The 17,642-nt window shown below is 39.1% G+C and overlaps 1 protein-coding gene across 1 annotated transcript in view; it reads left to right on the plus strand.

Annotated features, from left to right (window-relative positions):
• Positions 1-17,642, plus strand: part of BRINP3 (BMP/retinoic acid inducible neural specific 3) — a 191,635-nt gene that overhangs the window by 83,101 nt on the left and 90,892 nt on the right. The window contains exon 2 of the mRNA XM_013960174.2: positions 15,956-16,146. Coding sequence (XP_013815628.1) covers positions 15,956-16,146 — 191 coding nt within the window. The remainder of the gene's footprint in view (positions 1-15,955; positions 16,147-17,642) is intronic.

Raw genomic sequence — 17,642 nt, forward strand, 5'->3', positions numbered from 1 at the left:
TTTAGGGGATCGCAATTATCACAGCCACCCTGAACAACCCAAAACTGCTGCGCTGCTAAAAGCAGAGGGGGGCAGGACTATACCCTTCGCTCGAGTTTTGCTACAGCTTATCCACACTCTCACTTTTGCTCTCCCTTGGCCGCACATTTCAATGATGTCAATGTCTCCACTGGAAGAGCTATTTATCACCCTACCTCCAGCTACCACAGTAGCCCATCACCTCCCCATCACTGGCATATTTGAATTACCGGTGGGACTGAAAGGGCAGGATATGGCCACAACTGTAGTTTAGTAAAGACCTACAGCTGTCCTGCAGAAACTTGGGAAACCGAGTTTCCCAATAAGTAATACTCTTTTGCTTTGATAAAATACATCTTTCTTCCTGTTCTCCTTCCCACTGAGGACATCAGCTTCTAAAGAACCAACCATTCTTGGAGTATTCATCTGAAATCTTAATAATCTTTGCAGTTCTTATAATTTTTTTCCAGTAATTTTGATGTATACAGAATTAGTACTTTGCACTATCGGGCTTTGGATGTTTGCTGAAGCATGTACTAGAGTGCGTTTAGGTGAGGCAACAACTTGACCCAAGTAAGAGCCGAAGGAGAAAAACACTGCTGCAAACTAACTTTTCTTTCATGAGGTTTCCCTCAAATCGTGCAGAGGTAACTGGTTATTTTTTGTAAGACCAAGATCATATGTGTGAAAGACAACACATCTCCCTTCTGTCATAGACAGGGCCAACGTTTCGCCTCTCTGTTTCTTCCTTAAAGTCACAATCTCATGGTTTCAGAAATCAGTAGCAGTTTTTCTTGACGACTAATCCTATGTGTAGGAATTTATTTATTTTTCTTCCCTCTGCCTGTGTTTAAGATAAAACTCAACACATCAATTATCCAAGAGTAGCCCTAGAATCTTAATAGGAAACAGAAATTTATAGAAAATATATTTTTTACCCCACGAGGTCTCAACTTGAGTGTAATTAAAATGACATTTTAGTGATGTCTCTGAGTCAAAATGTTTCAGGTTCAGAAAAATGTTAGTCTCCAGGAACTGTTAGTCTTAAGAAAAAATAATCTTGAAATATTTTGTATATCCCTGAAGCAAACCATTTTACCTTAGTGAATCTACTGAAACACTAGCACAGCTAGCAAATACTGCATATTTAACTTATTTTCAGTAGAAAATAACATTCTTGACTGCACAGCTCTAGACTACAGCTTCACTCTGGCACTCCAGAATAGTGCTGCATGCATCCTGCAGCATACACTGTATGATTAATCCTTTATAAAATATAATAATTATAATTAGCACATTAAGATTTCATTTATTTCAGCCTCTAATATTGACTTGTAGCAAATCCTTACCCTGCACAAAATGTAATTAAACCCAATTCTTTTGCTGATGGTTCTTTATTTTCCTTCAGCGATAATGTTTCTACACTCTGTTCAGGATCTATTGTGCAGGGATAGCGCAATAATTGCCGCTATTATTACTTCGTGTATTGGGAACCTTCAACAGACCAAGACTCCCTCATCCTAAAGTATGTGAGAAGGTGCCTACAAATGCTTGAGATCCAAGTAGGAAACAAGAACGAGTAGATGGATACCAGCAGAAGGGGAGTACGGGAAGTTATATGACACTGTTAATCAGCATGGTAGTTTTATTCAGATTTACAGTGCTGTAGTCACAAAAACACAGGGCTGAGAGGGATCTGTTCAGCATTCTTTGCCTCAGATAAAGCTTTTTTCCCCCCCATTGTTCACCTCCCCTTTCTGAATAAACTTCTTATATTAGAAGACATTTGCCGTGTCCTCCAGAAGCGCGTCTTCTCTGAGAAAAACAAAACTTCCAACCCTTCCTAATATGGAAATGTTTCTTTAATGTTTTTTTATCTCCATGTCAAAAGGATTTAAACGGATTTTTTTTTGTTTTTAATATCTTTCTCTGGGTGCACTATTCTAGCTGAGGACTTACCAGCACTATGGAAAGGGAAATAGCTATTTTGCTAGCATACATAAAATATTCTCATTATAGGTAAGAGTTTGCCATGTTTGCAGTGAAATACCAAGCAGATTTTGGCTGTTAGGTTGTTATCTTGTTGTTTTGTGTTTTTTTTTGATCAGACTCCATCCTTTGGATTTTCCACCATCTCTCTGGTTTCTCCACACCATTTTGATTTCTGTTCCCCCTTTGAGAAGCACTTGCCGAAACCCTCAGTTTAGTGCCATCTGCGTGTTTTATGAGTATACTTTCCAACATCCTACTCAATAATAAAAAATTTTAAAAGGACAGGGTAATATCTGTAGGCTCCCACAGGTGATCCCTTTCTAATTCGATAATATACCACCAATAATATACTCTTCGAAAGGGATTTACGTCCTACTCCTACATTCAAATAAACCACTGTAAATCACTCTTCCCAAGGAAAGATACACAAAAGCGTCATAAATTGTTCAGGCTGTAGATGGATACTAAGAGATCAAATTGCAGCATGAAAGACTCCTAGCTGATGCACAGCGCATAGTTTTTGCCCTTTTGGTGATTACTGGGGCTACAGAGTTGCAGCGGCAACGGAGAAGATCGTGGGAGCCTGCAGTTAGGTTGTAAATTATTCTATGCAAAAATCTTTTCTCTTTATGTATGTCGTAAAAGTGCCATTTATATTTACAGAATGCTACAAAAATTGCTCTACAGAACCAAAATTTGCATGTTTCTTAAGTTTTATGATATATATTTTTCTCACACAAGCCAAAGTACGCTATACTATTAACCAGAGAGAGAACAGATTAAAAATTACTATGTATATGAAAAGTGTTTGATTTATAACCATTTTAAGTACTTTCAGCTTTTACATTTTTGACTTTTCATAGATTCAGAAAAGTAATACAACATCAAGGCAAGGATGTGGGGGATTTTTTTACTGTAATTTCCTTCAATTTCAGTAATTATATTGATTTTTACATGATGATGCAACACTGCACAAAAACAAGAGTTACAACAAAATAATTCAAGCATTTTATTAAAAAAAAAAGTCTTGGATTGCTGCACCTCTGATTTTTCCTTGAAACTGAAATAAAGAGAGGGAATGAAATCACCTGCTGTTACAATTAGCATTTAAATAGTCTTCATTTGGCAGTGAATTTTGCAGTCTCATTCAGGTTAAAGAGGTGAAGAAAGTGTTTGTTCCTGTTTGTGCAGGTGCTACTGGGTCAGGTTTCTCCTGAAAGGATTTGAGGATTCACGACTATTTGTGAACTGGTGGACCCCAGCTGTGTCCCAATTCTTCACATCAAGGCCATGCTTTAGTGTCATCCATGTTCAGACTAGGATGTCCACACTCTCCCTGTGCCTTCATTTCCTTGCAAAAAAGATGCATGGATGTGGGCTGGAAAGGACTTCTGGCCAGGTTTCTGATGTGGTGCACGTCACAGTGCGCACCTCCCTGCAGCTCAGTCTCAGCAGGAGGGATGAAATCTCAGTAAGGAGTCTTCATGAAGACAGGCTTAGACTCTTCTCAGAGAGGGAACATTTTATGGGTTCCCTGTAGCAAATCTTTTCTAATTTCCAGGACATATCTGAGGAAGCCCTGCGCGTTTTTTTTTTTTAACCTACTTTTCTACTTTTTCTAGCTTGATTTTGGTGAGGTGGGGCCTTTTGCTAGTGGCCACCCCTGGATGTGGATGTCTATGATTCCCACAGCTCAGAAAGAATTACTCATCACTGCAAGGTGACCCTGTGGCAAGGTGAATAAATCTCATCTCCACACAGAACTGTCAGGCTCAAGATGAGCAAAAAGCAGGAGTAATCAAGAGGATAGTTCTATCTATCTATGCATTGGTAATGCTTTCATGACACCATGTTTGAACTCTTGCCAGAAAATCAAAAGAGAAATGTCAACCTCTATCTCTTCCCACCCACTAGAGATACAACTGATGCATAGGGCAGCTGGGGAGGATGTGTTTTGTAGCATTGCCTGTGCATGAACATCTTGTAAGAGAAGTGAGGCAAGGAGAGATTTTTTTCATTTCTGTTCTGTCCAATGCAGAATAGTTCACTGTCTAATCCTAATTTATTGTCATCTTTGATAGCCTCTCAGCGAGTCCCAGGTTGCAGGGGTGAAGCAAATTGTTCCACACCTAGGGTGAGGTAACTCTCTCCGACCTTGTCCAAGACAAGTCAAAAATCATTACTGTTTGCAGTGCTCCTGGCGTAACACAGCACACAGTAGCTCTAACTGAGAGAAGGCAAATGTATATATGAATGTTGATGGCAGCATATAGTTTTGTGCTAATGCAGCGATATGTGTTACAGAACAGCCTTGCTCCAAGCCAGCTCAACGCACAAGCAGTGGTTAACATTTAGCTTTGTGAAAAAGGGATCTTGGACCATCCTGTCTTTTTTCTCTGCTTACGCTCTTTGGAACAATGAGACCAAACCCTAGTATTAACTATTTTGCTGTATTGTTTTCATTGGGAGCATTTATGAATATGCTGATTAGCATCCATCCGTAATATGTTTGGGACATACATACACTTGTCCTAGGAACTGGAGTTGGAGTTCCCTTCATATTGGCCGTGACACAACCATCAGATGGTAAAAGTGCTAATTTGTTGCCACATTGAATTATATTCAAGCTGGCAGTCTAGATGGACAAGATTTTAAAAGCCATCACGGGCCTCTACAGATTTGCTGCAATGCACTGGCATCATTCGTAATTGCAATATAGATTACTTAATTTATCTTCTCACCTCTATCACTTTATGCAATGTATATTTATTATATATAAAATCCTGGAATATATTTAACGCATTGAAATCTCTGAGTGTATGAGAAACAGCACATACCGCAAAGGTGCACTGGTATTTTTTCATGGCAGGATTGCGAAGCTGGCATGTTCGACAATACGATGCAAATCATTCTGGCCATGGCATTAATAGCTAGGGTTAAGTTCGGTGTGGCCAAAACAGAATCCCCCCTAATTGCCTGGCGTTGCTCCTTACACAGAGAAGTTGGACAAAACCACCATCACGTCTGTCGGACATGTGGCCTGGAGAGCCAGTTAATCTTGATCGTGTTTCTCGATCAATACAGCCGTATTGCATTCTGTGTCCTCCTAGGCAACATTTCTAGGAAAATATGAAAACTTTTGCATAAGCCCCTGCTACCTTACAATTTACAGTATAGTAGTGCCAGCCACGGGGTCCCAAGCCCAGTTGCTCTACTGCTGCTAATGAATGACACTGTTATTGCGGCCATCAGTAATGCAGAGCAGGCTTTGGATCAGCCAGCTTAGTACAGAGGCAGAGTAAGCTTGGGTAGAGTTAAACATTTGTGAGGATATGCCATGCATCGCTTCTGGCGACTAAAAGATGTTCCTCTTCTGAAATTCTTGTCTCAGCCACTGCTGGGTGCACAAAGTCTCTCAAAGTCTCCTTCCTTCTTAATCAGGGACAGTTTTCATGGTATTATAAATAAAATTTATAGTAAGCGTGATCATTATATCACATTATAAACAATGTTTTACCTCCCACCGGTGCTCATATCTCATTTGAAAATTTTCGCCATCGCTTTTATTTTTCTCTCTCAGATCCATTTTACAAAGGTGCTGTGTGGGATAATGAAGTGGATGCAGACCCACATATATTTTACAATAGTAGAATTCAAAACAGGACTTTATTTGATCTGATACCTACTTAAAAAAAGCTCATATTTAGACTCTGTAGAGAGATTAAGCATCTCATTCAGCATTTTTAATATAGTGTGAGCTTCAGAATAGATTTAGTTGCATATAAAATCTCCGACATTTGTATTGTAAGATGCACTGCAAAGTGAGCTACCTGGTTTTATCAAAGTCCTAGAGTCCTGAAAACTATGACGCTGGTGAAAGTTTGGCTTCTGAGTTTCACAGTTTGCCTCTGAGTTTCTTAATCTCTATGTCCATTTCATTCAAGAAGGACCCAAAGTAAAATGAAATGCAGTAGATTTTAAACAGGTTTTATTCTTTCCAGGAATATATTTAAGGCTTAGCTGTTTAAATAAGGCCACCAAACTTACTCACTCAGCTCCCCTTCAACGCTATCATTTCGCTAAGAACATTAAAAAATTCAGACTGAGCATCTCTATAATCTGGACCGGTATTAGCAAGTTTATTGGCCTGATTCTCTGTTCAGTTCACTGTTGATGATGATTTTGTGCTGGTTTTGTGGAGATACTTCCAACTGATGCCACTGGAAGAAAGAATAACACCAGAACCATTTTTAATAAAGCAAAGTTCCAAATTTATTTTGGAAATAATACAACTAATTGTGTTGGTAGAAAAAATTGCCTTTGTAAGTGCAAGTGCAGGTTAAGTAATTCTGTCATCTGTCAGTGCCATAAACAGTACTTCTCGGATGTATTCTGCAAGAGTGACGTCAAAGTAAATGGGAGACAGAAAGCCTCTTATTTGGAAGGATATACTTACAAATTGTATAGAAAATGAGCCAAATAAACTTCTACTCTATAGAAGATCATTTAAGTTGATATAGCATTCTTACTGGAAGCAGCAGTTCTGGACATTATGTGTAGCCTGGTAAGGCTTTGGATCAGTCTTGGTTTGAGAATTTGATGCCTCTGCTATGCAATTGCTCTTTGCCTTCAGGCCAGTCATTTAAGGTCTCTCTTCTCTGCTCTGGGCAGGCAGGAGCAACATCAGCCTTTGGTTTGAGCAGACGGGAGTTTGATCTCTGCGTGGCACCAAGCCTAAGCTGATAGTGAGCTGCAGTAATATTCCAGAAAAACAAAAAAATAAAGTAAAAATTTTCAAATCATTTAAGAGCTTATGTTCTCTGCTGTTCTAACTTGGCTATAAAGCTTTTTGATCTGCTCTGAGTATGGGACAGAATGAGGTTATGTCTGCTCACAACAGTCTGTATAGATGAACTTTTATTCTAACCACGCTTTGGTTTTCCAAACGGAAAATCCTGTGAATAAGAAGCACGGTCGGCTTTAAATTATTTCCTGCAGAGTTTGTTTTTAGCTCTATGCCTCTATTACCCAGTACAACAGATTGATTTTGTAGTTCTGAAACACAAATGTTAAAAATAGTAATAAAAGAAGACGTTTCAAACACTTTGAGGCTGTGAATTGTATCACATATTGACGATGAATTTGAGCAGTCTGTGTTTCCCCTGTGATTCATCGGGGAGTGTCCATCAACTTGAATCAATGAACCCTTTGTTATGCTTTATTTTCTCCAGTAGATTTTTAATGCTGATTCTGTCTTCAAAAACTATTTTTTCTTGTGTTGCTTCACATACTAGAACACTTCCACACATTCAAATTTTTCCTTATCTCTACAAGAAATCTGGTTCCATTCCTTTTATTTTAATCAGGGCAAGAACAGAAAGGTGAAGAATCTGGTTTTCTTGTTGATTTTGCACCAGTAGTACATCCGATCAAATCCATAAAGACTCTCCTCAGGGAGATCTTTGGAGACTTCTTTCGAGTTTCATTTTTCATATGGACTTCCAGAGTCATTAGGTTGTGTTCAGGGGCAATCAACTACAGGAACAGGACCATGATATCTATTGGCTCTTAACGCTAGATAAAAAGACCATAAAGATACCCTTCTGCTTTTCTTTCTCATCACTCTTCTCCTTATTGCATCAAAAAGCACTCCTCCAAGGCAGACTTCTCCCTTTTAATGGCTAGCTAATGTTTTAGCTGTAAATAAGATACCTGTTTTGAAAATGTTCTGGGAAACAGAGTAAAGATGATCTGTGCATTGTAGAAAATATAGAAAATTTTTATATTACAGTTACCAAATTTAAATCCATCACACTGAATTCTAGACAGTGTAATTGAAAATAAATGGAAAGAAATGCAAGAATTTTCAAATTTGAGGAAAATTTTCAGATTTCATTAGTCTTCTGCAAGTTGAGGAAAACCCATAATTTTTGCATATCTGTTGGAATTAAGACCTTTTGTAAGCGTAAATGATCAGCCTGGAGAATAAGCACCTCCTATGGGCAGATGTCAGCAGGGAAATGAGAATGTTTTGAGCTTGCCAAGATTGTGGGAAGCCCGGATTAGTCTGAGCAACGCAGGTACAAAATATTATAATCTCTCTTGATACTATCCAAGGGGAAAATGAACAGCCTTGTTATCCCTTTTGGACATGTGCCAAAGCATGAAATCAATATTGAACTTCTCGCAGCAAAGCATGAAGGTATAGACCAGTTATAATGAAAGGTGACCTGGACATTTTGTAATTAATTGGATGGACAGCTATTTGTGACTCCAAAACATGACTCACTATTAGATGGATAGTTTCAGTCGAGTTTTCAGCCAGATCGTTTTCAGAACATTTAGGACGCATTTGTATACCACTTCTTCTTGCTGTTTATTTTTTGTGATTTGCAGCATACTACAAGTAAGCTGTATTTCTTCACACTGTTGCTATACATTGCTTGGATGATTGAGCTTCTTCTGCAGCAACAAAGATTAAGTCACAAGGGCGCTGGAAGTGTATCGCAAACAGTAGATAAAAGACAAACACAGAGCCGCACGAGTAGGTGGAGAAAAGAAAATCCCGCACAGATTTCATCAGAGGAGGAATTTGGGGGGCTATTTTACATGTTACAGATGTTACATTTCTATCAGACATGGACAAAATGAAATCTTTCTTTCCTGTAGTAAATGCTCTGGTGCTCAAAACAGCTGAGAATTTCCAAATCATTTATGTCACAGTGGCTGGGAAAGTCATCTGACTGACCCTGAATGAAAGTAGTCAAGAAAGGAAAGACATTTGAATTAATTGTAGATACATAATTTATACAATTTTTATTAAAATTAATTTATACATTTCTGTATATTTCATATGCATATGCAAGAACATAGTGAAGCTGTTACTAATGAATTCTAGTTCTGGAAGTAGAATTTCAAATGCTAGGAAATTGATAAGATGAAAAAGGCTTACAAAGGGAAAAATATTACTAGGATAGTTCAAAGGAATGCTATATTAAGATAAAAAGGAGTCCTAGTGATAGTGATGCTTCATTATGAGAGTGAAAAATAGTATAAATATCAGCAATCATGTGGAAAATGTACATGCATTCAAAATTATTTCTGTTTTGAGTTTTGGAAAATGCCAGATGATCATGGTGATAGGGTTAATGAAAGAAATACTTGTGATTCCAACAATGAGAAATATGTTTAAAAGCAGGTTTTTTGCACCTTGAAATTTTACTTTTTAATCTCCAGGTCTGGATAAGTGAGATGATTGATGATTTTAAGAGACCTACATGTGATGCATTCTATATTATCAGGTCGAGATTCTGTTTCCAGTTAATGGAAGTTGTTATCTTGGCCATGTTGCAATGTTTTCCTCTATTATCGTGTTTCTGTACCCAGGTAGATATTTTCAGAAGGCTACTCAAGTCACTATTTGACCTTGTCTTTCTTAGTCAAACAGATTGAATTCCCCAAGGAATAGGAAATGCTTCCTAACTCCCTTTTCATTTTCCAATTCCCTTCTCCCTCACCTTGCATAGTAAAAAACAGCTTTTACAGATATTTACCAAAGGTTGAGGTAGTTTTTCCATCACTTAACTTGTTTTAATGAACACCGAAAGTTCAATGGCCTGTGCCGTTAAAGAGGATTTTTTCACTCAGCAATTTGTGAATAGAACAACCTCGGATATTAGCTGTGTTTGCTTCTGTCCATATCTGGGAGAAGCTCCTGCTTAAAAGCAAATTTTTCTGTGTTCTCTGCTAGCAAATATTTTGCACACTTATGCATTACTGTTGCAGCACTGCTGGTAGGTAGCTGCAAGGTAACCAGGTTTTGCTGCCTCTTTTATAACATCTGTAGGAGCATGGTGCTACTGGGGCCAAGCAGGGTAGGTACCTTCCACGCCGAGCCAGGTTTCTCTCTTCTTGGAGAGAGGAATTAGCCTGACGTTTGGTTGACCTTTTTCTTCCAACGCTTAATATGGGAGTCATCTCCTTTTGTATCATCTTGGCCTTATTCAAGCTATGGCCTCAAGCCTTAAGAAATCCTCAGGCATTTAAGGAAGGTAGGTGGTGGAAAACACCATGTATTCTCCTGTTGAGCTTTTCTGCCAACAGATTAACTTGCAGCTCCTTGGGGAGCTTTGGCTTCAGAATCCCACTGTCATTCCAGCCCATTTGAAGCCTTCACCTTTCTGCCAGCCAAAAGTGGAGTGGTGTCATACAGAAGACATTAAGAGAAGTGAATGCAACAGAGTTCTGTGGTATTAAAATTGGCGTGAAATTAGTTCCCTAAATACACCTTCCAAGTTATGTACCACCACTGGTTATTCATATTCATGCTTAGTGGCATTAATGCCATTTTATGAAACTCCCAAGTCACTAATAGTGAGGCCTAACATTGCTAATTGCAATAAGTTTGCCTAATCCACTTGCAATGGACTGTTGACTAAATAAAGCACGTATTCACCTCGTTCATTTGTGCTATACGCTAGAACTTTGCCTAATGCAAAATATAACTTGAAGGCAGCTTACCTAAAATGATGATATAGTTCTGTCTCCTCAGAAAAATTAGGCTGAGCACTGAAATCATAACTTTTTTGGCATCTAATACTACAGCAATATAAGAAGCACAGGACTATGAGGAATACTATGGTATTATAAATTGTCAGTCTGCAAACCCAGTTAAAATGGATCTAATTTATAAAGGAGAAATCTAATGAAAAAAATCTTATTAACGTGAGCTTTGCATAGGCCCTTTCTTTTTTTATCAGAAAATCTTCATCCTGCTCTTGTTTCTTCCTATTCATTGAAACATTCATCCCTTGCCTTTGTCTGAGCCCTACCTGGTGATGGCCTGACCTTAGGGAAGACTGTAGTGTTCGTGCAGAAGTCCATCACACTCACTGTAAACCTCTTAGTAGGCTCTGGCTTAATCATCTGCGATGGCAGAGATTATATTCCTATTTCAAATCTTCTGCACAGTACAGTCTTAAAGTAGAATGTCTAATGCTGCATTTTTTTTTATTTGCTTTGACTAGATGTTTTATATAGAGCTTTTCCTGTATCTCCCCATACCATATGATTTAAAATGTATTGAAATGAATGCAGCGGTAGAAGAAAAATTCTAAAATTTCTATACACATTAGAAAAAAAGCAATGGCTTGAAATCTAAAAGAGGAATTGACAACCCTTGTTTGCCTGCTGCCCTGGAATTACTTGCAGATCCTCATGTAATTTAAGCTCCTTTCAAGCGAAAAATGTGTCCACAGTAGTCTATGAAGGGGTGCCATGTGTCATAAAGTTATTCTTAGATCAAGCATCATTCTGAATGTCAGAGCATAGCAAAACAAATACGAAGTAGTAGGAAATAATGAGCGAAATAGCCCTGAAATAAAAGCTGTGATTTAAACTGTGCTTTCTTTCTCCCTCCCTGACTCCTTGACTGATGGTCTTTCCACCAAACCTGGTCCAACTGCAACGAATGGCAGGAGACCCCCTTTGACAGTTGGAGAGGCTGTGACACACGTACCATGCTGCCAGCCGTAATTGGCCCTCCTAGGCTGCCGGGATCTTCTGCGCCTCTGTTAACGAGCCAGCCAGGAAACGGGTTTTTGGTAGGACCTACCAGTCTACACTTCCATTATATAGGAGGACGGAGGGAGCGCTGCCCGCAGCCCTTAGCACTATTTAGGATAATAATGTAGTTCCATTGCAGGTGTCATTCGGGGAGCTGGGCTGACTTATGTCCTCTCTCTCCTACAGACCCAGAACTCAAAGCCATCATCCTTCTCAACAACAGCCTTGGCCATGAGCACCCAGAAACTCTTTCCAGTGGCTAACATATTGTTTGGACTGGAAGTAGATGGGCAATGTAGGGGGCACCACCTGCTACTAAATCTTAGCTTCTTGATAGCGCTGTGGTAGCTGCTGGTCCTGGCTCTTAAACAAGGGAAGAAGAGGAAGAGGAGGAAAGAATAAGCTTCTAATACCTCCAGTGTTTGTATTCAGGGCATAATTGGTTTTCTTGACCAGCAGCCAGCGCTGATGCTATGCTGTTCTGTGGGAGGCGTTCTCCTGATGAATGGTCCTCCAGCGACTTTGGATCGCCGTATTTTCCTTGCTAAGAAGATCATTAACTCTGTCAGACCTGCTAGGCTGCCATTGGCAGTAGACAGGAGCATGATTTCTAAAGGAGAATAATGCATATTTGGTACAAAAAAATCGTTTGGGGGCTGGCAAGTTTGTATTAGGGAGAAGGGCTGCAAGAGAAACAGATAAGTAAAAAACAGTTTGGCTTCACTGTGCAATGAGAGAGGGGAGAATGGAAGAGGAGAAAATATACTGTTGTTCGCAAGGTGATATCAAGAGAAGAAATGGAATTTGTATATATATATAGATATATGCATATATAGATAGATATGCATATATCTATATATATATAGGACATGTAAAAGGAACATAAGGATATGATTGTACTTTACCTTTTTTTTAATAAGAGAAATTACTTATAATTTCAAGACAGCAGTTACTCGTGCCTTTCAAATATCCAGGAAGCATTTGTGAAAGCCTCCTCGCTCAACCTGCTAGAAATAGCGTGAAGAAAACGCTACCCAGCCCTGAACTCCAGCTCAGGCTTCCTTGCTCTCACAGCTTGTTGTCACCGGCCCATCTTCTTTCCAAAATCAGATGTCTTTCCTCGAGTTTCCTGCTGGAGAAGCTGCTGGTCACTTCTTGCTTATCCACAGCTAGGTATCAGCTCTCCTTGTAGCGTGCAGCTTACTCTATATTGTCCCATATCCCTCTTTTTTCTGCAGAAATGAAGCTTCCCCTCATCTCCCCCAGAGGCTTTAGGTCTTAATCTCTCAATGCTCCAAAACACGTGGTTTAAGAAAGGCGTCAGAAAAAGAGTAGAGTCGATTACCAAGGCCCTTAAAAGCTTCAGCTCAGTCTGTCACAGTTACAAAATTGTGTAGTCCTTTTTAAAATTCAGCTCCCATATTCCACACCATCATTTTCCATAGCAGTGAATTTCAAAGGGTGATTACCTGCTGTGCTAATAATTATTTCCATTTACATGCTCCAAATCCAAAAAGAACACCCCAAGACTTTCTTAAAAGCATTATCCTACTTCCCCTCTCTAAAAGAGCAAAAAGTATGGCACAATTATCCTTCCGTCGCAGAAACTGTGGCAGAAAGGTCCTCTAACTCAGGTCTGATCAAATAAACCAAAGACATTTCTTATAATGGTAGAATAAGTCCGTCCCTGTTTTCAGTAAACAGAGAACTTCTAATAGAACAGGAGGAGCTGAATTTGGTATTATGGATGGAGACCACAAATTCTGGTGTTACACTTCAAAAAAATTATTGGATATCTCTTGGAGAAGAGTTATTGGAATGTCTTATTATCTAAAACCACAGTTCACAAAGAAGCGTGAAAGAAGACAATCAGTTTAGTTACTCTAAGTTTAAGGGGTCACTCACTCAAAGATTGTAATTATTTACACAGAAATTACCTAATACTTAGAGGAACTTTTAATCTGCCTGACATGCGCATGAAAAGCTGCAAGAATTGGAAACTGAAGTTGGCAGTGTTCAAACTGAAAATAAAATGCACTCTCTTAGCACAGAAAGCAGTTAAATACTGCAGGAGATTACTGAGAAATGCTGTGAATTCTTCAGTTTTTAAATCAAGCTGGGATATTTTTCTCGGAGACATTTTCTTCTTCAGTCCCAAACTTGCTGACATAGATGAAAGAGCCATTTGGTGCTATTGTACTGTCTGCATTAAAAAGAGGATAGATGAATGGGTCACGGTGGTCTCTTCTGTCCTAAAGAGCTCTGACAAAAAAAAACCTAACGAAGGCTGTAGAAAATTAGCTTTTATCAGAATTTCAACTTTTCTATTATTATCCTTGTGTTTGAACCTCAGCTTTGATATGGACAATTAGTCACATAGCAAGTTGAGAAGAAAAGAGTCCATGAAGGTATAGAATATATTTTATATGAATCATTTACATTATAGAGTTTGCATTCTTATCTTGCCATCAGAGTGACTTTATCTTGGTGGTCTGGTCAGATACTGTAATCAAGGTATATTTTCTTATGTATTAAAATGAAAACAAAAACTCAAATATGCCAAGAAAGCACAGAATGTAAATTAAAAATATTTTTCATATTTCTCTTTCATTCATTTTAAAAGTACAGTGGCAGAAAGGACAGGGCAGGGAAATTCACTGTATTAAGTGCCTGTATTAATCTGGTCAATGTGCCTAATCAATACCTTTTCTCATTTCACAGAGGAAGAATGTTTGTTTCATTTTACTCATCACTTTCTACTAATGTTCAGTACTTCCAATAAATTTTGAAGGAAAAGGTTACCAGTTTTATAGGTTCTTAAAAGAAAAGTAAATTTTTTAGATGAAGTCCTTAAAAACTGATAAATAAGTCTAAAAGACTGCCAAAACTCCCATGAAATAGCAATCTCCAAAGGCCAGTTCAGGAGCACTGAGGATGTGCAGGGACCTTAAGAAACTGTGGGGATCTGGTTGGTCCCATGCTCTTGACCGGCAAATTGCATTAAACACCAGATAAGTAACACAAAACCTTTTTCTACCGTAGTTCTTGCACTTTTTTTCCTGAGAAAAGATGGCATCTGCAAGAATACATCTGAGAGGGAGGGTAGTTTGTAAGACCTGCACCAAATTATCCCCTGCAAGTCTAAGACAGCCTGGGGGCAAGGCGGTTTGGAAATGCCAGCGAATCAGGACGACATTGGAAAGTAGAAGAGCTATCCAAAATTTATTCAGTTGGGTTCTCCTTATGGATTTGAACTTAAAATTATTGAAAAAAACCTGCTTTGCTTCAGCTATCCCTCAAGTGTTATTTGCTTGCTGCATCCTTGATTTTTGTCTTTTGTGTCAATTCTGTAAGTGAACGCTGTGCTATATTTAGCTGGGACCTTCAGTAGGATCTTTAAAGCTCTCTAAGCTATTTGCTTTCCTACAGTCTTATCTGAGGGCAAATCTTAATTGACATGGCTTTACAAATGACTCCACAAAGCAGTAGCTGAACAGGTCCACAGGTTGCCTTGGACTTAATTTCCCAGTGCTCAGACTGCCTTGCAAAAGCAAAGTTACTGCAGATGCTGAGCAGCAAAAGAAGCGTCTCAACTAGATTTTGAGGACAATGAGTCCTTCTGCTAATAACTCTATCTGCTATCTTAATTGGCAAGTAAATGAATAAAAGATGTGTTTATTACTGTGTAATTGACTTGTTTGCTTTCCTTGCTGTCATTGATTTATTTTGGAGAGGGGAAGGGAACGCATCTTTGAATTCATTTATGTCCCTCCTACAGTAGAAAAGAGTCATCTGCTTGTAGGAATCAGATCCACCCTCTGCATAACTCTTCAAAAAGGAGCCAAAAGTACAGAAAACTTTGGAAGCAGGGCAAAATGTGGCATGATCATGTATATCTAAATTTTCAGATGAGGCAGCTAGGTACTTAAGTGGCTTATCAAGAAAAAAGCAAGCAACATGGTCCATTTCTTAAAAGATTTTCAAAGTTTGCCTTACAAGATGCTAATGCAAACACCTGTTGCATTTGTTCCAAAAGTCTGTGTTCTTCCTAATTTACTTTCAGGGCTTAGCAAATCTGGTTCTTCTAGGGCTATAGTCACAGCAGAGGCTAATCAGAAACAACAGGGACAGCAGCACCCTAAGTGGCTTATTTTTTATTTATTTTTTTTTTCCAGGCAGCGATTTTGTTATGGAGTATTCCCTCCACTTCTAATAAATAACACTTGTTGCTTGTCCTATGCATACAGCACATGACAGAGTATCACTGTCAAGGCTCGTTGTAATACATCGCCCCCAGCTAGTCAGCAGAGCAGCATAGTTTGCAAATGAAGGCACTTGTCTGAATGACGTATTTCTGAATGAGAATTGCTTTGCTTTGCAGAGAGTTTGGCCGCTGGAAAGTAAACAACCTTGCGGTTGAAAGAAGAAATTTCCTTGGCTCACCGCTGCCACTTGCCCCTGAATTCTTCCGTAACATCAGGCTCCTAGGACGCCGCCCGACGCTTCAGCAGATCACAGAAAACCTTATCAAGAAATATGGGACGCACTTCCTACTGTCAGCTACCTTGGGAGGTAGGCTTAACATGCGGAAATGTTGTGCATGACTGAAGTGAAAGCACTGGTCACGACTGATTTCGCTGTAAAGCTGTGGTGTCCCCAGGTCCTGTCCTCCAAGCAGCTAAGCGGAGCTCCTATCCCAGGGCTGAACCTTGCAAGCCACATGTAGATTTTGTCTACAAGCTTCACGTCCTTTTTCCTGCTAAACTTTGCTTTCTTGGTTCTGCCCAAACAATTTTAGGGGTAAAAAAGGTTGAGGAACCCCACTGCTCTGCCTGAGTTCCTAGTATGGATGATCCTCCCCCTTGGGTCCAGCACAGCACCACAAAGATGAAGCAACAAAAGCAGTAACAATTATTCCTGGGAAATCTTTTCAGCTAGGAGCCGTACTTAAATTACTCCGACTGCTGGGAAGTCTCAATATTGTCAGCCCTCTTTTTTTTAGGATTAGCCCCCAGTTAACCAGCAGGACTAAAAGTTCAAAAATGACATGGTGAGACTTTGCTGCGTGGTTCCTACCAACTTAACGGCAGCTACATTTCCAAGTCCCTGCAGACCAATTTGGAAAGGGTAGCCTGGTGTGTAATTGGGATCCGGTTACAAAACGGATTGAAAAAATCCGGTGGAAAGGCCTAATGTTCAAGAGAGAGCATAAATTGCTCGGACTGAAAGATAATTAGTGCATGCGATTGCCCATCTAGGCACCGCAAAATGAACTGACATTTTAGAAATGCAGTTTTATCCCTCAGTGGGCCATTATATTAAAGATAATTCTAGTGATTGAGTATCCTTCCAGCAGGACAATCCTGTCAAAAGGCTTTATTCACCTGAGGAATGGTTTTCTTTAATATATTTCATAACTGAATTCTAACCATATATTAAGGAAATGACAGCCTTCCTTTTCTCTTTTGGCCAATATATGAGTTCTGTAACAGCTGAAGTGGCTCACAGCAACTCCTTTTCAGAGAAGACCATTCTAGAAGCAACGGGAATTTCTGTTACTGGAGTTATTTCAAACAACAATACATTATTTTCTATCGTTATTTGGGGAAATAGCACTCCCACAGCAAATCCATGGCCATGAAAATTTTAAGCATAAGTTACCTGTGCTGACCAGCAATTTGGAATAAAATTCACAGAATTTCTTTAATTGCTCAGTATGTTTCTTCCATAGAAAAAAGTCCACTTTTTTTGTAACAGTATCTTTTCTTGTGTGTGCAGCACTCAGCACAGCTGAACAGTAAACCTGGCTGCGGGAGAGAAAGAAAATATTTAATAAGTTATTAGGCATAATGTTTAAAGATTTGGCTCCAACATAGATCCCATTGCAAGGATTATGGTAAAAATCTCATTCAGTTATTTGTTAATTATTGCCTAACGTATCTTTCAGTACTAAAATCCATAATCTGAAATCCATTTTGGAGCTGGAATTGGATGAAATTCAAGGGAAATGCCCTAGCACACCTCTGTGCTCTTTCACAAGTGTTAAGCACCAGTGACGCATGGACTGG

This window comes from Apteryx mantelli, chromosome 8 (assembly GCF_036417845.1).
Source record: "Apteryx mantelli isolate bAptMan1 chromosome 8, bAptMan1.hap1, whole genome shotgun sequence".
NCBI classification, from domain to species: Eukaryota; Metazoa; Chordata; class Aves; order Apterygiformes; family Apterygidae; genus Apteryx; species Apteryx mantelli.